This window comes from Xyrauchen texanus, chromosome 25 (genome assembly GCF_025860055.1).
Source record: "Xyrauchen texanus isolate HMW12.3.18 chromosome 25, RBS_HiC_50CHRs, whole genome shotgun sequence".
NCBI classification, from domain to species: domain Eukaryota; kingdom Metazoa; phylum Chordata; class Actinopteri; order Cypriniformes; family Catostomidae; genus Xyrauchen; species Xyrauchen texanus.
In genome coordinates this window covers 4,672,362-4,690,577 of record NC_068300.1, presented here as the reverse complement: position 1 = coordinate 4,690,577, position 18,216 = coordinate 4,672,362, and the positions used below count along the sequence as shown (strand labels likewise).

Here is an 18,216-nt window from a genome sequence, read left to right as displayed (position 1 = left end):
TATATTCTGTTTTGATGAAGAAAGAAACTCAGATACTGCTTTGATGGCCAGAGGATGAGTAAATTATCACCAAATTTTCATTTTTTGGGTGAACTATTCCTTTAAATTCAGCGGCTGTCATGTTAAGGTGAGAATATGTTGTATATTTCCTTTTTTAGGCTAATTTCAGGGTTTTTCTGTGTCAAAAAAGTAGGATTTGGCTTGGGTCCTCATATTTTCAGAAACAGCCCTGTGTATATATAAATAATAATCAAAAGAAGAAAGTTTTTGCATTAGTAGGATTGGGTCAAGTGCTCGTGAAAGAGATGCATCTTTAGATGTTTATTGAAGGTGTCTAAAGAATCAGCTGCTCAGGTGGGGTTTGGCGGGTCGTTCCACCATCAAGGGACGGTTGAAGTGAAAATTATATTGATACCATCCCAGAAACGGTTATTTTACAGAGCTGTTCTTGTGTATAATCATCTTTTTGAGTCTGATGAATGTCAGCAGGGTGGGAAATTAACTTTTTTGCCCAGCAGCCTCAGTGAATTCCAATTTATAAAAGAAAGTGCACTATTATATTTTGAATTGCTTCAGTCATTTTTTTAATTAATTAACTAAACACAAGAACAGGTGTGTGCGTGTGTGGGGCTCAATAAACTCTTCACTGCATCCTTAAATGTCAGCTCTAGCCTATGGGCTATGCAATGGACACCCAGGATATAGGACTTGTCGCCACGTAATCTGCTGACCACTCCACTTCTGGACCCTGTCATCACTGCTGCTCCATCTGTTGCACAAGCAACCAGTTTCTCCTGCCAACTCTCATCCTCACACACCTCTCTCATCATCCTTATGATGGCTGCTGTGATGTTCTCTGCATTTGGCTTTTCAACAGCCTGGATTCCAACAAACTGCACCTCGACTTTCCCTGCTTGGCTCACTCTGGTGTACAGAAGCTCTTCCTCCAACACTGCACTGTCAGTTGATCCATCTGACATAATTGCCAGATAGCTCTTCATGGAGGTTATCAAAGAAGGGAAGGGACTCATGAGGCGTTCCCTTTCTTACGCCCGTTTCACACATACTCCGTGTGCAGTGCGTGTGCGGTGAGTATATGGTACAGGAGCAGCACGCGCTATAGTGCTTTCACACATGCTGCGTTTGCAGTGCGCTACTGATCCGCAGTTTCTGTGTGCCACAAAATAAAAAATGTGTAAGGAATTTTGATTTTAAATCCAAACATTAACTTTGAGATTGTTTAAAGCATTGAAACAGTATGACAATTAATTTTAATCATTGTGATTCTTTGTTTTACATGTAGTTTGAGTTGTTGACAGAAGAAAAGCTATCACGCTATATCTGTTGCTAATAAGGAGAAGAATGAGATGCATTTGGGTTCACTCTGTCTTTTTTTTTAGGGTAAAAAAATCATATATGATGGCATTTTGCGTCTTTTGGGACTATAATCATACTTTTTTGTTTTTCTTGACCCTGTAATTTAGTAACTGTAGAACACATTAACTATAATTATGTGTATATGATGAAATTATTACAGCTTCTTGACAATCTATGTATATTTCAATGTGAACAATGCGCTGCCACTTTAATTCAGTGCGGTGCATTACAGCAAAAATAGACTCGGTCCGTAAACGATCGCTGCACTGCTGTATACGCACCGCAACTGGACCGGATCGACGGACTGCATCCGCATGCAGTGTAAAAGCACTCTGCCTGTTAAAGCAAATCGCAGTGCTCGCACCAATAAAAATATGTTTTACAATCTACCCGCCACTGTGGCTGGTATACAAGGCAAAGTCACGCGCCACTTTGAAAAAGTACCCGCCATTGGCGGGTGCTAATTTCCCTCCCTGAATGTCAGTTTATTATAATGATTATGTTTTTGTGTTCAGATGTTCATCATGAGAAAGCAGGTGGATGTGATCTGCTGTAAATCAGTAGGAACTGATCTGTCCATGCTGGATATTGATGATTTCATCACAGAAATCTCTCAGCTGAAGAAAGAGGTGACGTCACTGAAGACAAAACTGATGGAGAGAGATGACAGGTTACAGGTTAAACATTCATTTCATCCTTAAAGTTGAGATTGTAAGCTTTCAAATGATGTGATATGATGAACGGTACAGATGTGATTGTGTTGTGTTTGTCAGGAGCTGGAAAAGGTTTCCTGTCAATCTTCAGTGTGTGTGACTGATGGGACCTCCACAGAATGTCAGGATTCAGTGTGGAGCGGCAGAGATCAGTCCACACAACAGCGACTGCTGGACAAACTCTCTGAACAGAGATCCAGAGACACACAGGACTCACAGCTCACTTTACTCTGTTCTACTGATGGTAATCAGGGTGATCAAACCCCCACAGAGTCTCTGGCTTCTGTCTGTAAAGTTGAGGAACAGCAGATACCAGTGAAGAATGAAGTGAAGCTGGAGGAGATAAAAGAAGAAAACTCAGCAGAGGAACAACAGAGAGATGATGATGAAGAAGAAGATGATGATGATGATCAAACCTCCACAGAGTGTCTGAATTCTGTCTGTAATGCTGGAGAACAGCAGATGCTGCAGACACCAGTAAAGAATGAAGTGAAGCTGGAGGAGATAAAAGAAGAAAACACAGCAGAGGAACAACAGAGAGAAGAAGAAGATGATGATCAAACCTCCACAGAATCTCTGACTTCTGTCTGTAATGCTGGAGAACAGCAGATGCTGCAGATACCAGTGAAGGTGAAGACATGTTCAGTAAAGCTGCTGGACTGCAGGAATCTGATGAAGATGAGAGGAGAAAACACAGCAGAGGAACAACAGAGAGATGAAGATGTTTTTATTTCTTCAGGTATGTTTTAAATATTTATGACAATTGACCGTCATGTCAGAATCTGTTTCAAGAAAGACGGCTACATCGCTCAAAAGTCGCATTAAAACGTTCTCAAAAGTTTTTTTTATTTTTTGCAATTTCAAAGAAGTGTCTACCGAAAAATAAAGTTATACCGGTGATGCATAGATTTTTGTTGGAAATCTAAGGTTCAGTAAATGGCATATGAAGTATCCCATGTCTTATGGTTGGAGTTGGCATCAGTTCAATTAAAGTCCATCGTAATAGACTGAAGTTATGTTGGTCTGACACCGGCTGCTATAGGCTCTATGCAACGCAGATTGTGACGTGTTTCTGACTACACTCTGTACTGGGCAAACAGTTTCCGGTTCCGTATTAAATCTGACGCTCGAAAGTTAACGACGACAAACATTCTAGTTATTCTTATCTTGGCAGCTTAACTATGGAGAAAAGGGTTTTCCGATATCAAAAGCTAATGAGACCTAGTTCGGAACATTGTTGTGTGCCGTCGTGCGTTGTGTCGGCAAGATACAACTCGACTGTGAGTTTTCATTCATTTCCCGTGGAAGAGGATCTCAGAAAAAAATGGATCGTTAAGATCAGGAGGGATGACTTCCAAGTCAACAAAAACACAAAGGTGTGTAGCATTAATTTCAAACCTGATGACTTTATGGAAGGGACTAGACTGAGACGTCTGAAAAAAGGTGCTTTCCCTACACTGTTTGAGTGGAACCGTTACCAAGTGCAGCCGCCGAGGTCAAGTGTTTGGGAACGGCGAGAGAGACCGCTGCCCCCTGATCCTGACTCGGACATAGAGCAAGATATGGACTTTGACGTGGAGAGGACTGGACACGATTATTGTTCAGTTCCCGAAGCTGCAGCTGTGGACATGGTATTACATGAAAATGAGGAGTTGACGAGGGAGATAGATCTACGGAAGCAGTTGGACCAGACCAAGATCATACTTCGCTTTTGTCTCCAGAGATTTGCTGGGTCCGATGAGGACATACGCTTTTATACAAGGTAAAATTATATTGCCTGTGATAAGCATTTGTAATAGCGTTGCCTTTGTCTTGAAAACACTAGTCCACGTTGTTATTAAATATTATTGGAGCTGTATAAGCTAGCTACACGTAAAAGTAGGCTACACAGACCAAAATAATAACAACAACATAGGCTAACATAATTATAAGTATGAATAACATCTGTTGTCTTCAACAGCAATCAGAGTTAGTTTAATCATACATACCGAATTCCATAATTTTCATGACTCGTGATGTATTACAAGATTGTTGTATCAGTTACTTGTAGTTCAGCATTCTTATTTCCTAAACTGGAAATTACTATACTATAAAGCTAAGTGTAAGTCTTTTATGCCATGTGAGAACCAATGTACATTTATTTATTGACAGATTTGCAACCCATAACCACCTGATGGCCTTCTGGGAACTGATTGAACCGGCAACGCACAGAATGATTCGTGTCACCAACTCCAAAGTCACCAAGGAGTCTGGAAACACTCGGGCACTTCCTGCAATAGACGAGTTCTTCCTGTTCAAGATGCATCTTGCTTTGGGCCTCAAGCAAAAGGACCTTGGTCATCGCTTCCATGTACATCAGGCCACTGTGAGCCGCATCATAACAACCTGGGCCAACTTCCTGTACTTTGTCCTGGGGTCAGTGTGCATTTGGATGCCGAAAGGGAGAGTACGAGCCCATCTGCCAGAGGAATTTCATCTTTTCCGAGACACACGGGTTATCCTGGATTGTACTGAGATCCGCTGCCAAACACCTTCCTCATTGCTATTACAAAGTGAGGTTTTTTCAAACTATCAAGTCAAGTCAATTTTATTTGTATAGCGCCTTTCATAACACACATGGTTTCAAAGCAGCTTTACAGAATATCAGCATTAACAGATGATAAATCTGTAATGTCTATAAAGTCGATTAATCATCATTGTGTAATTTAGATAAAATATGATTTTTAATAGTGTTTAAAAATAATTAAATGATAATTGTATTAATAACCCCAGTGAGCAAGCTGTAGGCGACTGTGGCAAGGGACACAAAACTCCATAAGATGTAGATTAATGGAGAAAAATAACCTTGGGAGAAACCAGACTCACTGTGGGGGCCAGTTCCCCTCTGGCTAATATTATGAATGTAATGTAAATATTAATTATGTATAGGTAAAATCATGGTTTAAAATTATTAAACATTGATTGTGTTTGAACTGTAAGATTAATGACCAAAGTCTTTGAAGTCCATCTGGATTAATTGCAGAAGTTCACATAGATGCAACTGTCCTTGTTAATTGGCTGATGAAGGCTTTTGTTGGCAATAGTTAGTCTAAGCATTTCATTTCAAGATCGTAGTCCATAATTAGACCGAGGTGATGCAGGTTGGAGTTGGCATCATTTCATCCTCTGAAGTCCGTCATAATAGATTGAAGTGATGTTTGGCTGGCACCGGCTGCATTTAGTCATCATCATTCTGCGACATGTAGCAGTGGAGTCCAACATGAAGCAGGAATGGTGCTGGATCCAGCCGGTTCTGGTGACCTCAGGATAGGAGTCCCGAGGTTGAGACAGGGAAACAAATAAAAAGATGTAAGCGTAGATGCCATTTAATTTATTGCAGAGTTAGAGATCATGCTCAATGTTTCTGGTTTCTGGTTCCGGCAGACCCAACTAAAGCAGCCTAATTGTGGGTTGGAGGATAAATTAGGTGTATGCCTGGCTAAATAGATGAGTCTTTAGTCTAGACTTAAACTGAGAGAGTGTGTCTGCATCTCGAACAGTGTTTGGGAGACTATTCCATAGTTTAGGAGCCAAATATGAAAAGGATCTTCCTCCTTTAGTGGATTTTGATATTCTAGGAACTATTAACAGGCCAGAATTTTGTGATCTTAATGAACATGATGGAATATAGCGTGTTAGAAGATCACTTAAGTACTGCGGAGCTAGACCATTCAAAGCTTTGTACGTAGTTAACAGAATTTTAACATCAATACGGAATTTAACAGGTAGCCAATGTAACGATGATAAAATGGGGCTAATATGATCATATTTCTTGGTTCTCGTCAGCACTCTGGCTGCTGCATTTTGAACCAATTGAAGTTTATTTATTGATCTTGCTGGACGTCCTCCCAGTAATGCATTACAATAATCTAGTCTTGAGGTCATGAACGCATGTATTAGTTTTTCGGCATCAGCAACCGAGAGCATATGCCTTAATTTAGCAATATTTCTTAGGTGGAAGAATGCTGTTCTACAAACATTTGTAATTTGATTTTCAAAGGACAGATTGGTATCAAATATAACACCTAAGTTCTTCGCTGTTGAAGATGATGTAACAGAACATCCATCTAGAGTCAAATTATATTTTAGTGGCTTTTTTTTTTTGGCTTTTGTTTGGTTTGACAATTCCTCATTTACATAGACAAAGTGGTAGCGGTCTGCTAAATATGATCTAAACCATGCTAATGCCACTCCACAAATTCCAACATAATTCTCCAGCCTATTCAAGAGAATGTCGTGATCTATCGTGTCGAATGCAGCACTAAGATCTAAAAGCACTAGAAGAGAAATGCAGCCGCGATCAGATGATAAGAGCAAGTCATTTGTAACTCTGGTAAGTGCAGTCTCTGTACTGTGATGAGGCCTAAATCATTATTGAAATTCTTCATATATACTATTTCTCTGTAGAAATGAACATATTTGGGAGGATACTACCTTTTCTAGTATTTTTGACATAAGCAGGAGATTTGAAATTGGTCTATAATTAGCAAGTTCTCCAGGATCAAGTTGTGGCTTCTTAATTAGCGGTTTGATAATTGCCATTTTAAAGTTTCTTGGGACATGTCCTAAGCATAGCGAGGAGTTAATGATATTAAGAAGAGGTTCTGATATTACAGGAGATACCTCTTTTAAGAGCTTAGTTGGTATAGGATCTAACAAACAAGTTGTGGCTTTTGATGTTTCGATAAGTTTTGTTAGCTCTTCATGACCTATGATAGCGAAGGATTGAAGTTGCACATGAGGGAAATTATTCAACACTGTTTTCTGAGGTGCTATGACAGATGATTGCATAATTCCAATTTTATTTCGGATTGTTTCAATTTTATCAGTAAAGAAATTCATGAAGTCATTACTCTTGTGCTGTGACGTAATAGCTGGTTCTGTTGAGGCTTTACTCCTAACCAAATTAGCCACAGTACTGAATAAACACCTTGGATTGTTGTGGTTATTTTCTATGAGTTTTCTAAAATATGTTGACCTGGCAGCTTTTAGTGCCTGTCTGTAGCTACAGACACTAACCTTCCATGCACCACGAAATACTTCTAATTTTGTATTCTTCCATGTGCACTCCATTTTCTGAGCTGTTCTCTTGAGCAGGAGTGTGATCATTGTACCATGGTGCGGGGCTTATTTCTTTAATTTTCTTGAATCGAAGGAGGGTGACACTATCAAGAGTGCTAGAGATGACTGCATTTATATATTCTGTTATTTCATCAAGTTCTTCTGGGCTTTGGGGCTTTGGCGATGAGATGGTCCTGTTACAATTTGTGTGACTCAAAGAGAGTTGAGAATATTGATAAATGCTAATCCCAATCAGTCATTTTCATTATCTATGTGAATGTTGAAGTTCCCAACAATTAAAGCTCTATCTACAGCAACTACAATATCTGATATAAAATGATCCAATTCACCAAGGAAATCAGAATAAGGCCCAGGTGATCTATATACTGTAGCAAGTGCAAAAGACGACAGAGTTTTTTTTTATTTATATCTGATTGTCACATTAAGCATTATTAGTTCAAAAGACTTAAACTTATATCATATTATAATTTAAAACAGAGATGTCTTGCACTCTGTATGTAAATTGTGTTGTGTAAATTTGTTGTTTATTGTAAATTGTTATATGTCTTGTTGCTGTCATGACTGCTATGTTGCTTGAAACTGCACACAAGACTTTCACTTACATGGTAGTGTGACAATAAAGTGATTTGATTTATAAAAAATAAAAAAAACAGTGGGTGAAAGTCTTGTATTGCCACAAAAGTCTATGAAAAGGCTATGGGTGAAAGGCTAAGTGTTGCCACACAGTCATGTGTGTACAGGGAATACAGGAGTTTTTTTTTAACCCCAATTTTATGCATCAGATCACGACCTAATTAGCAGAATGGAGATTCTGGTCAAATGAATATCTTGTCTAGATGCTGCCATACTCTGCAGGAATGTGAGGAAGTCTTTAAAAAATATCGGCAAAAAAAAAAAGAAAGCAGGTCTCTACCTGACCTGGTTCTTCCTTCCTCTATTTGTTACTGATCAAATTTTGTATCCAACAAAGGCACTTTATAAATTCATATCAGTTCAGTTATTTCTGGAGGTAAGGTTTTGGACAGTATGAATCTATAATAACGTCCAGTCAAATGACTAAGTCGTCAGTTACTTTTAAACATTCACGCATTGTAGAGGATGCTTAACTGGGTCGGGTAATTCTTTGCATATTGCTAGTGCCTCTATCATAGTGGAATTATTTTATATCTGTCTGGGCACTGGATAAAAGGAAATGCAGCTACGGCGTTTTCCTTTGTCACGGCTGTTTCTATTTTATCGTTTGTGCTTGCGATATTACAGGGGGGTGTATGGTGTTGTTGCACTAAGAGCGCTCGCGGTGAATTCGTATGACTGTGGCGGCAGTGTACCTTTGCTATTAGAGCTGTACACAACGGCTGCCTGTTTGTGGTCTTGCCCTTGGTCCTGTCACGATCCCTTGTTGTCTGCCCCGTGTTTCTTGTTTTCACATGTCACCTAGCACATTTCTTGTCACGTTTCCTTGTTGTCTGCCCCTTGTTTCACTAGTCTTTGTCATAAAACTACACTTCCCAGAGTTCCCTGCACTCATCACTGCCAGCAGTCACTCATTGTTCTCACCTGTGTCCCGTTTGATCATCACTCTCCCTGAGCATTTAAACCCTGTTTGTTCCACAATCTTTGTCGATCGTTAAATGTAGTTGGCACGTCTGTCGTGGTATGTGTTTTGATCCTGTGCCTCACCCGTGTTAATGTTTGCTCCTGTTTATTTCAGTTTCCCATCGTGGATGTTTGATTTGTTCCCGTGTTTACCTGTTTTTGTATTTATATATAATTTCATTAAAACCTTTAACCGCATCTGGATCCAGCCTTCTTGTCTTCCCTTCTTCTGTCGTAACAGGTCCCAGACTGGTTTAATTTTATTTATTTTTTTACATCATGTGACTCTTTCATATATTTGTTATCCCATTGTGCACCCCCCCATCTGCCTTTTACCATAGCTTTAGCTTCGTTCATGTCCCTATCACTAAATGAACCATCGCTTGGATATGGATCTAACTGCATTTTTTCCATCTGATCAGCCGGCCAAATTACTAATATACGGTTCAGTATTTTATCCTTGGTTATTACGAGACATCCTTTTTTTTGGAGTTTCATCAGGAGGTGGACAGCTTATGTCAGATCCCATATCTTTATATTTTCAAAATGTCACAGTTTTAATTGTTCAAATATCCCAGTTTACTTGATTGGGATCAATTGGGCCAGGTATTTCTGCTTTCCCAGCCTAGTTGGTCTCGCACTGCTCGCCTATGTTCTGTTGGCATGAAACTCTGAAGCACTTGAGTTTACACAGAGACTGAAGATACTTTAACATTCATCTACAATTTACGTTATTACAGTTAACATTTTCATCAGTGGTATGCAGTATTAAACGTAATTACAATTATGAATTTTATGATCGTAATCACAATTTGTGGTCATGTACAGTACTATTATGCCTATTTTATAATAGTGTTAATTCAAAAGTATTTAAACTTGTGTAATTTGATGGCTGAGTCACAATCAATGGTATTTTTTCCCCTCTGAAATTGTAATGGATCAGCAGGTGTTTATTCCTTTCAGACCGTCTATCCTTTTATCATGTTCTTCATTGCGTATTGGCATTGTGTTGAAAACCAGGAGCCCTCTGATCTACAACCATGCCGATAGTAGTTTTTGATTCTATTTATCTAATGGAAATGTTATTACTTGAGTGCCAAGTTGCACTTGCATTTTATCAATTTGAACTATCGAGGTGTGACTGTAACCATGCACATATCCCATGTATGTATTAGAGCTTAAATATATATTGTAATCTCAAAATGTCATAACTTAATCAGATTTGCAAATGCGGATGCAGACTATAATCTTATTTCCCTAGGACTTTATCCCGGCCTATTCCCACCTTAGTGAGGATATGTTAAACTGCAACAGTAAATCTGAGGTATTCTACCTCCTTTCTGTATCTCCCAGAGCTAGAGCTCCCTTTCCAGGGGCACATTGATGCAGAGAAACACTTTTTCTAAAATTTTGAATCATGTATAGTGAACTGCAACACCACAGTATTACCGTGTTAGTAAAATAAGGTATTACCTTCCTGTATTCTTAATAGGGCAAAACGTCTCTTGAAAAAGAGGTACCCTAACACAGCGCAAAAATGGAATCTATGTTTTATTCGATGTCTCTGCAGACAGGAATATTGTCAAATAAATAGATTGACCTTACCTGGCTGGAGAAATCCCGGACGAGCCCCCAAAAGTGTAAGAAAACCATGTAGTTTACTTGGTAAGGATTGTTTTTTTTTGGTCCCTCTATCAATAGTTTGTCTCACATCTTTGTATTTCATTCAGTAAAGCAGTATAAACCAATAGAATTTAGCAGAATAGTTTCTTCACCGTATATGGGTTGACCTAGTTTAACATAGTGGGCTACACAATAGCAGAATAGTTTCTTCCACGAAAGAGAAACAAGAAAGAAAGAGAAAAGAAAGAAACATCTTGTTCAGCAGTTAGTCTTATGCAAAAGTACAATGTCTCATATAATCTAATATCTCACATGTTAATTGATATACCATGTAATTTATCCAATTAAATTGTGTAATTTTATAGATATTTGACAGCCCTAGTAAATATATACTTATATATAAATTACACAGCAAAAAACATCTTGACCTTTGTTGTATTCTGCCATAAATTGCATTAGAGTTCATTGTGATTTCTTTTTTACATTTGTCCCTCTTCAACTGATTTGTCAATTTACTTTTGTTCATTGTAGAGCTGATGGAAGTGAAAGAGGAAAGTCAAGAACCGATTGAAGTGGAGGAGAAACCTCGTGATTTCAAAATTGGAGAAAAATCTTTGAGTGACTCAAAGCCTAAAATAAAAGCAGCCAATGAATATTTAACCTGCTCTCAGTGTGGAAAGAGTTTAACATGTAATAAAGATCTTAATATACACATGAGAATTCATACTGGAGAAAAACCTTACAAGTGCTCACACTGTGGAAAGAGTTTCAATCAGTCAGTCAACCTGAAATCACATGAGAGAATTCACACTGGAGAAAAACCTTACAAGTGCTCACACTGTGGAAAGAGTTTCAGTCAGTCAGTTAACCTGAAATCACATGAGATAATTCATACTGGAGAAAAACCTTACAAGTGCTCACACTGTAAAAAGAGTTTCACTGTGTTAAATCACCTGAAATCACATGAGAGAATTCATACTGGAGAAAAACCTTACAAGTGCTCACACTGTGAAAAGAGTTTCACTCAGTTAAAATACCTAAAAAGTCATAAGAGAATTCATGCAGGATAGTCTTGTCAAATTATTGTGATGACTTCTCCACCAGAAGATGGCAGCACCTGCAATCATTAGACTACATGCCCGTATTGGTGGTGTGATGTTGTACAACTTGCATCTTGAGAACATTTTATGTATGAACTGTATTGTTGTTCTTGTGTTCCAGATGATCAGGTGCTGATGTGAGCAGAACCCCACTAAATGTGAATCTTTGCAAAAGCAATGTGCTGAAGTTGTTGTTTGTTTCCATTTGTGACATAAAGTTGATTACATCAAAAAACAACACACAACCCCCCTACAATGTTAAAAGTTCACCCACTCCTCGTTCTTATATTTCTATAAATCAAAATGTGTGTCAAAATGTACTCTTTTCATTTCTGCTCTAAAGGGACATCACTTTAGGGCAGGCCCTGCCCACGACTGGTGACGGACTCCACCCTATTGTCATAGATCCACCCGTGAGTGATCTACACACAGTCTGCCATTTTTTTCCACGCTGGAGCAGATACAGTGAGAAGAATAATGTCTCTGCTTCGTAAGCATCATAAGTGTTCTGTTGTTGCTGTAAAGATGAACATAAGAGTCTTCATGTACTCCCGGCATCAGAGCCACTGAAAAAGCGGTGGACAAGTTTTGTTTTTGAAGGAAATGTGCCACAAAACATACAAAAATGTGTGTATGTTTGTGCAAATCATTTTACACCCGACTGCTTTGTGAATGAGTGTCAATATAAAGCAGGATTTTCAAAAATGTGATTCTCAAGCATGATCAGAAACAACTGTTTGTGTTCCAGCTTTATATCCTGAAGATGTATCGCACGTTATATTTTGTGAATGTGCTTGTCAGCTGATTCCATGTGGAGCTAAAAGAGTCTCAATAAAGATAAATGCACACACTACATTCACATATGCACACACATGATTCATACATGCACACACAGGATTCATACATGCACACACAGGATACACAAATGCGCACAAAATTCACAAATGCACGCACAAAATTTAAAAAGCACAGAAGATTCACAAATGCATAAAAAAATCATAAATGCACACAAAATTCATAAATACACACACAATTCAGAAATGCAAACAAAATTTACAAATGCACACAAGATTCAGAAATGTATTTCTGATGCACGCACAAACATATCTTGATTTACAAACTTTTTGCGGTCTGTGAACTTCACTGCATTTGTGTGTGAATTTTGAGACTCCCCTGACTTGGCTCGACACACAAATGCCTTTTTTTAAACAAGGAATGATCTGGAACCAATCAGATATCTCCCTTGTTTTAGCCAATCACGAGAACGCACCCCACGTGGGGGATTGAGCCAATCACATGAACGCGTTCACACAGTGCGTGCATGTGGTGCGGGCGCGTTCACGGTCATTGTCACTCAGTTGAGACCTCAACATGGTTTCTGGCAATGACAGGGGAGCGGTAAGTATAACTTAACGTGTTTAGCTAGTTATAGCCCTGTTATGAGATGTTGTTTAATTGTTAATGTTAACCGGTTTATTTGTGCAACTATCAACATAAGCTAGCGAGCTGAGCTAGCGAACTACGCTAGCGCGTCTGCATGCTAATAGGGTCAGGCTAATGTTAGTATCTTTCCATAAAGGTGAAATTCTTGTGAATTAAGTGACTGTTTGACAGGGTCTGTCGCCCCAAGCCGAGGTAGCAGCTCGGGCTTTTGTGCAGTTATTGGCCCGGGAGCTGTCCTCGGCTCCAAACGCACCGAGAGAGAGTACAGCAGCAGTCAGGGCTGGAGGCAGTGCTCCTCTGCCGGTTAGCGATGGTAGGGTGAGACAGGCTATGAGAAGGTGATCCATTTAACTTAGTATTTCTACATTTGCTAGTAAAGTATAAAGAGAGACCATAGTCCCTCATCTAACTATTCTTATTGCCCTCTGTCTGGTAGGGTTGGGAATCTGAACTCAAAAACTAATTTTATTTTGGGGGGTGTTCCATGCAGGTGCTGAACTTGTCCCAAACTTTATTTCAAATAGCTTAATTGGCATGAATGTTTAGGTGAAGAATGTTGCTATATAATATAAAATATAATTTTGTCATTATTATAGTTTTACTGCAATTACCACAGTTTAACTGTGACTACTGTTGTAGATTAACCATCGTATTTCTAGTAAAACTTTAGTAACCACAAGACTATCCATGGTATTTAATTAATCTATAGTAGAATCATGGTAACATATACATTATACTGTATCCAAACCATAGTTCCCCTTCTGTAGCTCTCTCCACGTTGTGTCGGAGAAGCGACACTAGAGGTCTCTTGAGCCACCGAATATACCTCTGATCTATGAAAAAAAGCCAATGAGAAGTTGGCAGTCAGTATTTGCATATCCCGCCCCCGGACATACGGGTACAAAGGAGAGGCAAATACTAGTTCATTCAGAAATTTTCTTCGAAGCCAATGGTCGTGTATGCAGTCTGCTGTGAGTTACACACACCAAGTTTTCCGTGTATTCCTCTTATGATCTGCATGCTGTTGGATTTGACGGCGATTAACAGCGGCTTTCTCCTATCCTGTGCACGGCTGTGCATTGTTGCCCCTGGGCGCTTCGACAGTGCAGATAAAACTCTTTTTCTTAAAATAGTGATTTTATTTAAAAGAGTAATTTCCTCTAAAAGAGCAAACACAGCGAGCGTTGAACGTCCTTTTCAGGATGCGTCTTTATAAAGATGCTGTTCCGCCACTGTGTAGTTCCTGGATGCGGTAGAGTGCTCTACGTTTCAGACGGCCACAGGCGTTGTTTCGTGTGTCTGGGTAGCGATCACACTGAGGCTGCGTTTGTGGATGGTTCATGTTCTCACTGCGAGAACATGACCATGACAACATTGCGGTCGCGACTTGTTTTCAACCGAGAACAAGCCACTCCAGCCGCCCCTCGCATTGCTCCTTTTCCCACGGGATTGAGGACGGTGCGAGTGGCGCTGGAGGCGATTTGGGGGCGGCAGCGGGTGCGGCTCCATCGGGTACCAGAGACCCACGGACCACCCGTTCCCCAGCACGCTCGTTGACTCCTGTCCGTACTCGAGGCAACAGCGGCTCGCCTCACAGCCAGCCTGCCTATCCTCTAGAACTCGAAGCGGATGAGCTCGCCGCTGCATTGGAGAGCGCGGCGTCTGACGCAGATGACTCCCCTGGGCTGCCGCCTTCGGGCCAGCACCCCCAGGCTGAGGCTGACGCTCAGATGTCTGACATGCTTTCCCGGGCCGCCGCCAGCGTGGGCTTGGACTGAAACCCTCCGTCCTCCCCACAGCCATCGCGGTTGGATGACTGGTTGACACAGATACACGGCGATTCCCCTGGTGGATAGGCAAGGCAAGGCAAGGCAAGGCAAGTTTATTTATATAGCACATTTCACACACAATGGTAATTCAATGTACTTTACATAGAAGAGATTAAAATAAGAATAAAAAAATAAAAATAATTGAAACAGTTTAGAATAAAATACAATAAAATACAGTACAAACAGTCGGACACACAGTGGCACAGTGCTCATTCAGTAAATGCACAGCTAAACAGATGTGTTTTGAGTCTGGATTTGAATGTGACTAATGTAGGAGCACATCTGATCTCTTCTGGAAGCCGGTTCCAACTGCGACTGGCATAATAGCTAAAAGCAGACTCTCCTTGCTTAGAGTGAACCCTTGGTATTTCTAGCTGATGTGATCCTAATGATCTGAGTGATCTGTTGGGTTTATATTCAGTGAGCATATCTGCAATATATTGAGGTCCTAGCCCATTGAGTGATTTATATACCAGTAATAATACTTTAAAATCAATCCTAAATGTAACTGGGAGCCAGTGTAAAGACCTGAAGACTGGTGTGATATGTTCATATTTTCTGGTTCTGCTCAGAATCCTGGCAGCGGCGTTCTGTATGAGCTGCAACTGTCTTATGGTCTTTTTGGGAAGGCCAGTGAGGAGTCCATTACAATAATCCACCCTGCTGGTGATGAAAGCATGCACAAGTTTCTCTAGGTCTTGACTGGAAACAAAGCATCTAATTCTTGCAATATTTTTCAGATGATAGTATGCTGATTTAGTTATTGCTTTGACATGACTACTGAAACTAAGATCTGACTCTAGAGACACACCAAGATTCCTGACTTGATTTTTAGTTGTTTGACCCCTAGCGTCAAGGTATGCATTCACCTTGAGAACGTCATCTTTGTTTCCAAACACAATGACTTCAGTTTTGTCTTTGTTTAACTGAAGAAAGTTTTGGCACATCCAACTGTTAACTTCATCAATGCATTGGCACAGGGAGTCAATGGGGCTGTAATCGTTAGGTGATAGGGCTAAGTAGATCTGTGTGTCGTCTGCATAGCTGTGGTAAGCAATTTGGTTCTTTTTCATTATTTGGCTCATTGGGAGCATATACAGGTTGAACAGGAGTGGCGCAAGAATTGAGCCTTGAGGGACTCTGCATGTCATGGACGTCCACTCAGACTTATGGTCTCCTATACTCACATAATAACCTCTCCCTTCTAAGTATGACCTGAACCATTTTAGGACCATCCCAGAAAGCCCCACCCAGTTTTCCAGCCTGTCAAGAAGTATGTTGTGATCGACAGTGTCAAATGCAGCACTGAGGTCGAGTAGTACCAGTACTGATAATTTGCCTGTATCAGTATTTAAGTGAATATCGTTTATTATCTTTATGAGCGCTGTCTCTGTGCTGTGATGCGATCGGAAACCAGATTGAAAATTGTCAAAGTATCCATTTGAGTTCAAGAATTTGTTCAGCTGATTGAAGACAACTTTTTCAATGATCTTGCCTATGAAAGTAAGATTTGAGATCGGTCTATAGTTGCTTAATATGGTCTTATCCAGATTGCTCTTTTTCAAGAGGGGCTTGACAACTGCAGTTTTCAGGGAGTTTGGAAAACTCCCAGAGAGAAGTGAGGAGTTTATCACTTCTAGGAGATCTGCTTCTAACAGTTGAACACACTTTGAAAAGATGTGGGAAGTGCATCAAGGGCGCAGGTTGATGTTTTAAGGTGCTGTACGGTTTCTACCAAAATTTTGCCATCAATTTCTTTGAGATCAGACATAGTAACTACTTTTTCAGGTTGTGGTTTGATTTGAATGACCGCAGCACAACTCAAGGATGTGCTGATCACCTTTCTGATATTATTGATTTTTTCAGAGAAGAAAGAAGCAAACTCACTGCACTTGCTGTCTGAGAGCATTTCACTGGGAATCTGGCTTGGGGGGTTTGTCAGTCTCTCTACAGTCGCAAAAAGAGTGCGTGTGTTGTTTAAGTTGCTGTTTATAATATTCGAGAAGAAAGTCTGTCTAGCTTTGCCTAGTTCCATATTAAAAGCATGGATGCTGTCTTTGTAGATGTTATAATGGACTACAAGTTTTGTCTTCCGCCACATGCGCTCTGCTTTTCTGCATTGTCTTTTCATATTTTGCACTGCTGTTGAGTTTCTCCAAGGTGCTTTTTGTCTTCCACTCTTCTTCCTGACTTTCACAGGAGCAATATCATCAATTACACTTTTAACTTTTGAGTTAAAAGAATCAAGGAGAAAATCAACTGAGTCAGCAGATATACTTGGTGTTAAAGATATAGCCATCATAAATAGTACACTAGTGTTCTCATTTAAGCATCTCTTCTTGACAGACACAGATCTAGCTTCAATGGCAGGAGAGATCAATATATCAAAGAAAACACAGAAATGATCAGACAGTGCTACATCCTTAATAACAATCGATGAAATGTTTAGACCCTTACTGATAAGTAAATCTAGAGTGTGTCCATGATTGTGTGTGGGTCCATGTACATGCTGAGTCAGATCAAAAGTTTTCAAAACAGTTATGATTTCTTTTGTCATATTGGGCTGTTGCGCTTCACCTATGCCCCGGAAACCCTACCACCTGGCGGGGTCGCCCTGTACTCCCCTCCAAGGCCTGTAGGACAACATCCTCGCTGACAGCGAAGGCCTACAGCGCCGCCGGACAGGCCGCTTCCGCACTGCACGCCATGGCCCTCCTGCAAGTCCACCAGGCCAAGGCGCTCAAAGAATTGCACGTGGGTAGCCCTGATCCCGATGTGCTGCAGGAACTGCGCTCAGTGACCGACCTCGCCCTCAGAGCCACGAAGGTCACAGCGCAGTCACTCGGGCAGGCAATGGCCACCCTCGTGGTCCAGGAACGACACCTGTGGCCTAACTTGGTCGAGATGCGTGAGACCGACAAGACTTTCTCGACACTCCAGTCTCCCAGTTCGGCCTCTTCGGCAACACCGTCGAGGACGTTACCCAGCAGTTGTCCGCGATGAAGAAACAGACAGAGGCGATCTCCCAGATCCTGCCCCCGTCTGCTCGCCGAGGGCGTCCCCCTGCGAAGAAACAACAGGCTGCTCTGCCTCAACCTGGGCCCAGCTCTTAGCCCACACGTCGAGCGCCCCGCAGGAAGCCGACGCCTCCCGTCTCACGGACCCCCTCGAGGACCCGGAAGGCTCCCAGGCGCTCCTGAGACGGATGACCCAGAGCCCAAGACATTAGCTGCGGAGATGGTAAGACCGCTCCGTCGCCCGGTGGAGGGCCGGGAGGAGAATTTTGTTTTGAATATATTTCATTTGCTGCTCCCCTTAACCGGGGCAGCGGTACCCAAAATCTCAATAAAAGAGCTATTTCCTTTGCCTCTGGGTCATCTGGCCCGCAAATGCCGTTCTCACGGCACTCTGCCC

General features: G+C 40.9%; 1 protein-coding gene across 1 annotated transcript in view; it reads left to right on the top strand.

The window, feature by feature from the left end:
- Positions 1-18,216, top strand: part of LOC127618946 (uncharacterized) — a 647,429-nt gene that overhangs the window by 610,773 nt on the left and 18,440 nt on the right. Inside the window, 1 exon segment of the mRNA XM_052091648.1 lies at positions 11,130-11,457. Within this exon segment, the coding sequence (XP_051947608.1) occupies positions 11,130-11,457 (328 nt within the window).